General features: G+C 40.2%; 1 protein-coding gene across 1 annotated transcript; it reads right to left on the bottom strand.

The window, feature by feature from the left end:
• Positions 1-5,808: 5,808 nt before the first annotated feature.
• On the bottom strand, positions 5,809-7,673 carry LOC148875830 (CBS domain-containing protein CBSX5-like). Its single transcript, XM_088965471.1, has 2 exons — positions 7,105-7,673; positions 5,809-6,862 (listed from the first exon to the last, which is right to left on the bottom strand). The coding sequence occupies exons 1-2, from the start codon at positions 7,440-7,442 to the stop codon at positions 6,019-6,021; spliced, it is 1,182 nt and encodes a 393-aa protein (XP_088821597.1). The 5' UTR covers positions 7,443-7,673; the 3' UTR covers positions 5,809-6,018.
• Between the last annotated feature and the right edge of the window lie 1,014 nt (positions 7,674-8,687).

The following is an 8,687-nucleotide window of genomic DNA, read 5'->3' as shown; positions in this document are numbered from 1 at the left end:
GGTGTTGTAATGATCCATCTACTTGATGTTTTGGTGCATGGTGTATCTGCAATAAGATTTTTTTTAAAAGATTTTTAAGGCTGTTTTCGGTTTCATTTTGATTTTTTTTAAGAGAAAAATAAAAATTTCATTAAACAAAAATAACTATTACAATCTGAGAGGTGACAAGATGACACCTCAGAAAAGAAACATACTGATCAACATTACAAGCTTGAATTCCAGGTACATTCCATAAAACTCTCCCCCAAATCTGCCGGGATAAACTGAGCAAAATCTGGGAACAGTAGAATCCAGTCCAACACTAATCTCCAACCGAAACCACCACCATCTCAAAAACTCTTAGCTTTTTTATTGAACAACCTTCTGTTCCTTTCGTTCCAGATTGCCCAACATAGCAAATGGAATTCATGTTCAAATTATCCTTGCTTTCCTGTATCCTCAGAACATTGGCCAACTAGGAAAAATTTTTCTACTGTGGATCTTGGTTGTAATTCTCTGACCCCAAGGAGGAAAGAAATTCCAGCAAAATTTGCAATCTTGCAAGAAAAGAAAATGGCCGATTGACTCCTCTTCCTAACAGCACAAGTAGCAGTACCTCTCCAAATTGGCGAATGGCAAATAGACGACCCAACAGCAATAACTTCACTCATTCTCCACTGCACTGATCTCTCCCCCAAATAAATCTCTTTCCTCATACTCACATCAAACTTCTCCGGTTTTGAACCATATTCTCCTTCTACTCTCCCTCAGTCCCCTCACATTCCAGCTTAGCACCTACATCTTTCTTCCTTCCTCCTACTACCTTTCGGAATTCAGAGCTTCTAACCCTTTCACCCTTATTCTTCTTCAACCAACAGCTCCTCTTCTCCCCTATCTTCATCCAAAATCCGTTATCTTTTTCCAAACTTTCTTTTCTTCTAATTTTCTCTTCCCTCTTTTTTCAAACTGTTCAAATGCAGCCCTTGCACCTTCCCCTCCCCAAAAGAACAGGGCCAACCGGCCAAAGATTTACCAAGTGCAGCACAAATAACAACTCTCCTTTTTATTCTTCTAATGAATTTGACCTTACATGCATTGTGAATTAGTACATGTGTACAAACATGTCTTTTTTTTTACAATATATTTTTGCCACGTGTTGAACCTTGCTTTAAGAATTGAGACCCATAAACCACTGTGGCAGGTCCGGATGTACCCCTTTCCTGAGAGTGGATATAGTTTACATGTGGAGGATGATTAATGAATACGAGATGTTTCTGATAACATACATTCGTAATCCTGAAATGGGGATCGTAGTTCTGATTACTGGTTCTTTTCAAGGTTCAAAGTATCGGTATGTATTGGGGGCTTCCTGATATGCCCTACAGGGGATGTTTTGGGGTCTAAGATGGTTCAGGGGTGGATGAATTTTAAATCGACCCCTATGAATCAGATTTGAAAAAAAAACTAAAAAAATAAAGAAACAACTACCATACACTTCTACTGGCGTATCGAGTGGATCTGCAACAAGTTAGAGCTCTAAATCAAATTCTGTAGTAGCGATGTTGTAAGACATCACCGGAAGTTCATCACTCATATCCAAAAGTCAAAAAACCTCTACAATGCACAAAACATTCGGGCACCCCAATAGGAGTGCAAGATAATAGAATATCAACGCATCAGTCCCTAGTGGACCGGGTGATCACCAAAATTATTTCATGGAACTCCAGACTTTTATCTCAACCAGGCCGTACAACCTTGATCCAGTCAGTCCTCCAAGCTATTCCAATTTGCTCCATGACTCATTCTTCCTCAAAGAACACTCTTGAAACTGAACAAGTTAATGAAGGATTTTTGGTGGAATGTGGGTGAAAATAAATCAAAACACACAATTCACTGGAACAAAGCTAGCCAAGCAAAGCAAATGAGGGGTTTAGGCTCCCGGAAAAGTAAGGACATGAATAAGGTAGTTTTTGGTAAACAAGCATGGAGACTCATCTCCTCCCCCCACACATTGTGGTGCCAATTCATTAAACAAAGGTATTTCCCAAGTCAAAGTTCATTCCAAGCCAAAAAAAAAAAAAAAAAAACCCATAACTCATCATTGTGGTGGCACTCAACACTCAAAATTTTAAAAGAGTTACAACCAAATGTATTATGGCAAGTCTGTTATGGGAGGGACATCTCAGTTTTTTCAAACCCCTGGATACCAACTACCACAGGCGGTATTCCTCACTCAAAAGACCCAACCCTTGTGACTTATAATAGCCAATATGTTTCATCTCTGTTAAACCTGGACCGGAGTTGGAACCACCTTATCTTGGTCCAGCTTTTTGATGAACAAGCCTGTTCACATATTCTTCAAATTATCCCCAACATAGAATCCAATCATGATAACATCTTGTGGAAATGTAACACTTGGGAGATTTATACAGTGAAGTCTGCGTACAAATCCTTTGAAACCCAACAACCATCATCCTCTCAATCATATTTCCCTTGGAAAGTCTTGTGGAAACTGAATATCCCCTACAGATGCATACTGTTTGTTTGGAAAGTGGTGTGGAATGGCCTTCTGACTCGCAACAAATGCAAGAAATGGCTCCCTCCCTCTGAAAAGCTAACAAAGAAACTGCTCAACACATTCTCTTTACATGCCCCTTCATTAGGGCGGCCTAGTGTGAAACACAGGAAAGACTGAACCCCGATGGCATTAACAAGGAAGAGGAAACTTTTATTTCCATAAAAAAGTGGTGGGACAGGCTTAAAACGAATTTACCATCACATGAGGTTAGTGATCTTGTTGGTAAAGGCTGCACAATTTTATACATTCTCTGGAGGGTTAGAAATGAAATCATTTTTGAACACAAAAACATCATCCCAAGGGATATTATACTTCGAATGTGGAAGTATCGGACCAATCAAGGATAGTGCATGGAAGTTGAAAGAACACCACCCGAACAAACATGACAAGGAACACTCCCGCCTCACTACACATTGATGGATCGTATGATTTACTCTCAGGTCTTGCAGGACTAGCTATCATCATGTAATGTCCCGGCGGAGGCACAAGTCTTACTGAAGGAGAGCCATGTTGGGCCATTAACAATTATGATGCAGAAATCCGAGCCTTAATCCAAGGCTTAAAGGCAGCCAACCAGAACAAGATATCAAAGCTAAAGATATATAATGACTCTTTGTAAAAGTGGATTGAACAGTTACATTGCACACAGTTGATAAGGCTTTTATCTACTTTTGAACAACTTATCTTTGTACATATAAATAGAAACTATAACAGGGCTACTCACACGTTGGATTATCTAGCATGCAAAGGTTAGGTTAGGATAAAAAATAACTGAGTGTTATCTCCAATTGTACAGCTATCTTTGCCTTAATGTCAAGTTTGGCTGCTTTTCCTTTTGTCAAAAAAAAAATGGTAGAGTGAAGCTTGAATTGCTGATTGCTCCAACTCAAGCTCGGCCCAAGTCTTTGGTAGGTTTGTCTTGCTGCAACTTCGGGTTGTTCTTGGGTTGAATTCTAGGCAAATCTGACCCAAGTAGATTCTGACAGTTCGAAATCAATGGGTCCGAATCCGAAACAGACAGCATTTGCACGTATCTAGACTCTAGGCACTCCATACGGGAGATTCCCAACTGTGAACATTTGATTTGGTTGATTTCCTCTCTCAGTCTTTCTCTCTCTTGGCTGCAACATTTGGTTGATGATAAACCACGTGGACCAACTGTGCAAGATTTGGTTGGTTGTCTTGTCTGTCACTGAATAGGTGAATAAAGAGATATAAAGACCATCGGTTTTCAGTAGTAATCAATATTGCATGTAATATCAGATTATCAGACCCACGGTCACTGTCAGGTTTTCCCCAGTTAACCATGGGCCAGTGCCCAAAGCCGCTCCATACAAGTGATCGCAGTTTAGCCTTTCTAGTAGAGCTGCAGCGCTTTCGGTCAGAGTCGTCAGACCCTCTTCCTGTCTTCCAGTCTCCGGGAAATGGATTTGAAAGTTCTCTTCCGCTTTTATTTTTCTACGGAAAATGGATAGTCAGAACCGGAATGGCCACTCTCCGGACAATCAAACTAACCTCTTCTGAGTTCTGTCTGTGTTGGGGTTTGGGTGTTTATAGTTTCGTCAATCACTTCTTCCAATTTCAATGATCTGTCTAGCTTAGTCAACGATGTTTTCAGTTTTCACAGGCCACCATTTGCCTAATTATTAATTACTTCACTAATAGCAACGGTCTAATGGATAAGTGGTGAATGGTTCTTTCATCAAACAGCTAATCAGACCCATCACACCTTTGTAATGTAATCCCATCGGAATTGGATCAAATCTAGGCATTACATTCGCGTCCAATCTAAGTTGACCCAATTCATAAACCCGAATCAACTCGGAAAACTGGATTGGATTGGGTTGAGTGATAAGTCAACCCATTGATCCAATGGTTAGGTCTAATTTATATTATTTATGTATTGTTATAAGTTTTTATTCTATTATTTTTATGTTTTAAATTTTAAGATTAATTCTTTTAATTTTGATATTTTTCATGTATTTCTTTATTATTTTTTGAAATTTATATTCTTTTTAAAAATGACCCAAATTGATCATGGGTCAACCCTAACTCGAACATTTAGAATTAGGATCTAGAACTTGTTTAACCCGAAATCAACACAGTATCTTTAACTCCACCCGAACCCCACCATCAACACAATTGCCGGTAAGAGTATAAACAGTATTCAAAAATTCGAATTCAAATGGAATTTGAATAATTCAAATATTTCCATGGTTGAATTCGGATATAAAAAATATACCATTTAATTAATCGAATCAAATTCGAATATAGGTTGATTTGATTCGTTAATTATTCGACCGACCGATTATAAGTATTTTAAATATGTAAATTATATATAATACATGTAATGTTCAGAAAAAACTGTGAACAGTCAATTGTTAGTCTTTATTATACCAATCATAATATTATTTTAAATATATAAAGTATATATAATATATGTGATATAAAAAAAAAAGGTGTCAACTGTCAGCATTTATCGTTTTGTCTGATTCATACTCAAAGGTTTCTGTCTAACTCCATATACATTTTTGACAAAAAGATGGATTTCTCTCATGACTCATTCTATTTTCCCTCGGTCAATGATCCCTCCACTGTCTCTTCTTTTAGGCTTCCCCATTCCTTTTACTCTGTGAAGTTTAAACGGAGGAATCACCGATCACCGATGCATATACATTGCCGGTAACTGCTATTTTGTGGAGGAGTTGCCGCTGCGTATAACATTACCCGCCACTGCTATTTCATGGAGGAGTTGCTGCTGCATATAATATTACCGGTTGCTTTTATTTTTTTTTCCCTTTTTTACACTTTTCATATACTCGCATAACATTTTCTACTTAAAACCCCTTTTCGTTTAACAGAAAAGCAAAGAGTCGACAACGAATTCGAATTTGGATATTCAACGCTTGAGACGAATTCGAATTCGATTTGTTAATTTTAAGCTCCGTAGGATATCAAATCGAATTCGAATAATTTATATTTAATAAGAATCGAATTCGAATATGACCCTATCCGATTCGAATCCGCTTCGTTTACACCCCTAATTGCCACGTCTACATCGCATTATTGAACCTTTTTTATCCAAATCCGATCGCAAATCGGATATGCCCGAGACGGACTCGGACCGGATTTGGATTAGTCCGCATTCAACTTACCGCACCTAAAAGTTAAAAAGACAAAAAAAACATTAAAAAAGTTTTAAAAAACTAATTACTTAACTTATAGATATATAATAAGTTAATAAATGTATATAAATATTAACTATATTTTTTTATAAATGAACTTATAGTTTTTTATCGAAAAAGCAACAAATTCGATCAAGCTTCACGACAAATAAAAAAACACTCATATTTCACAAAATTTTGAGATCAAAGAAAGAAATATTTCACAGCACCGGGTTATTTTTCGAAGTTTGTTGTTGATCCGCGCTTTGTAATTTGAGTCTCTCCCCGGATTCTACTCTAACGACATAACGAGTCCAAGTGCTCTCGGAAAACCTTCAACATGTCGGAGAAAGTGACAATTCCGGCCAAGCTGTAGTCGTCTTCAATGACCCACACGTAATTCACACGATGGGCCAGCGCCTGAATCATCACCGCCACCAGCGAGCTCCTTGGATGGCACACGATCGCCTCCGCTCTCCCCACCATCCTCGCCGAGTAACTTCCCTGCCGGCTATACCTGCGCGACCGCACAGGCGCCCTTGGCGACGACGAAGAGGACTCCTCGTCTGACGAACACGATGACGACGAAGACGGGGAGAATTCCTCCAACAACTCCAACATTCCTTCCAACTTCCTCTCTTTCAACCTTGCCTTCACCACCTGCACCAGGGCTTCCGGCAGACCGCCGTAGTCGATGTAAGCCATTAAATCGCCCGCTGAGAGGGTTGTAATTGCCGCTGCGACCGTTTCGTCGCAGCTTGCCAGGGTGTATGGGGAGATCTCCCCGATTAATTTCCCGTCATCATCTACGACGGCGACGGAGGTCTGCTGAGACAAGGAACTCGAAATTAAATCCACAGCGGAATAGGCCGGATCGTGATATTCGATGGCCAGGACTTCAGTGCCGATGATGCCGAGAGAATCGATCGACAGAGCCGGGATGGGTGAAAAGAGGCTGATGGAGCTCAAGAGGAACCGGATGACATCCTCTTGGGTGAGCCAGCAGAATTCACGTCCATTGTGTTGAGTGGGACCAAATGAAGATTTTTGGAGGAGCTTCTTCCTGCTGCTGATGCTGCTCTGTATTGGGACTATCAGATTCTGGGCGCCTTCCATTATAAGATCAATCACCTCTAATATGCTGAAAATTCAGGAAAAAATATCTTAATTTAGGGAAAAATAAAGAGCTTTAATGGGAAAAATACGTACGTTAAAAATAGAGTCCCGGACGAATATGGATTAAATTAAAAGGGAAAATATGTTAAGAATTTTAATAGCGAGTATGAAACAACTTAACGAAAAACGTAAAAAAAAGAACGAGATAAAATCCGCCAAACTAATAAGAAAACAAAATGAAGCTTGGATTTGCTTCCAAATGCGAACCTTGAATGACGCTCTACATGCCTCACTATTCCTGGTGGCTTCGTGAGAAGAACAGAGACCGGAGATTTAAGCGCAGAGGAAGGGGAAGCAAGTTTCTCCTCTTTACAGAGATAGAGGATCACATCGACCATGCAAAGCTTCCCGACACATCGACAATCCTCGAAACCGACTTTCGCATTCGAGGAGTGATCACAACTCCAAACGCTGATAAAGTTGTCACCCGACCCCTTGAGTATCAACAACGCATCGCTAACGGTGGAGGAAACGGAGAGCGATCTCAGCGCCGGCTTTCCAAGACAGAGGTCGGATACCTCGCGAGCCAACAAGCTAACTGCCATACAAGAGAAGAAGAAACTCTGAACAGAAGCCCTGCAGAAACAAACCTTAACAAGTATGCAGAACGAGACAGACCCTCGAAACGACGAGACTCGGCGATGGTAGTGGGAACCTGGAGGGTGTCATCGAATTGACGAAAGTGTGGGGTATTTATAGACGGAGTTTTACCGGGAACTGGATTAGCCGGAAGACCCTGTTCGCAAGATAATGCGGTTTAGAGAGCAGCGGGACCCGCCTTACCGTTTGGTTTGTATTGTTAAAAGAAAGAAATACAATAGCTTTGTAGTTTGTACTTTGTTGAGCGGCAAATTCGCTTGATTTTCCTGTTTTTGGGAACCGGACCAACTTTTTAGGGCGTAGCGTAACCTACAAGAGCACGAATTTACCAGGGCCGGCGCCGTTGGTTGAGCCGGTGGCTCGAACCACTTGAAACGGGTCGAATTCATGCATGGTTCGGTTGTTTTTGAAAGTTGGTTTTTGAAGTTGGATATCATTTCCAAAATTATGAATTTCCCGATGTTGCCATTTTTTTAATGGCTCTCTTAGTATGATAATTATGTCCAAAAGTCAAAAGGTTAAGGATTTTTTAGTTTTTTTTTTAACAGAGAGATCTAGGAATGGCAATGGGACGGAGAGCGGGGCACCCCCTCCCCGTCCCCACCTCAAAGTCACGATACTTTGTCCCGTATCCGTCTTGTCCCCGGTGGCGGGGCATCCATTCTCCATCGAAAATAGGGAGTCTCCAAATTTTCTCTGCTCTAAAGCAATTACTTAAAAAAATATCAATATTAAACCTAAAAATATTTTACTAATTTACCTTCAAGTTCAGGGCGGATTCAGGAAATTATATAAAACCCATCCCTACCCTGTACCTAGTTCGGAGAAAAATTATTTTCCCCGTTCCCGCCTCATCCTTCTTTAGGGTTGGAGAAAACCCGCTCTGTTCGAGGCAGGGCTGGGCGGGGCCCTGATTTTACGGGGGAAATTTCCTCCATACTAGAGTTTCGCAAAAATGAAGATCTCCCTTTTTCTTCTTCCCCATTTCTTTCAAAGCAGGTAAAACCAATCGTTGGTCTTACTACTACTACTATCACAAGCAAAATTGAAAAGGTTCAAATGACTCTAATTCCAACTTTCAAATTAATCAAACAATAATTATGTGCTTACAGTTAGTTAATCAAACCATGGGGTATTATTTGGAACCGAACTGATACTATCGGTTTTTAGAAAACTGTTAACCAGAATCG

The sequence above is a fragment of the Nelumbo lutea genome, chromosome 1, assembly GCF_056320005.1.
Source record: "Nelumbo lutea isolate HS-2025 chromosome 1, American lotus-T2T, whole genome shotgun sequence".
Taxonomy (NCBI): domain Eukaryota; kingdom Viridiplantae; phylum Streptophyta; class Magnoliopsida; order Proteales; family Nelumbonaceae; genus Nelumbo; species Nelumbo lutea.
The sequence above is the reverse complement of the archived record's forward strand: the minus strand, read 5'-3'. Positions and strand labels throughout refer to the sequence as shown.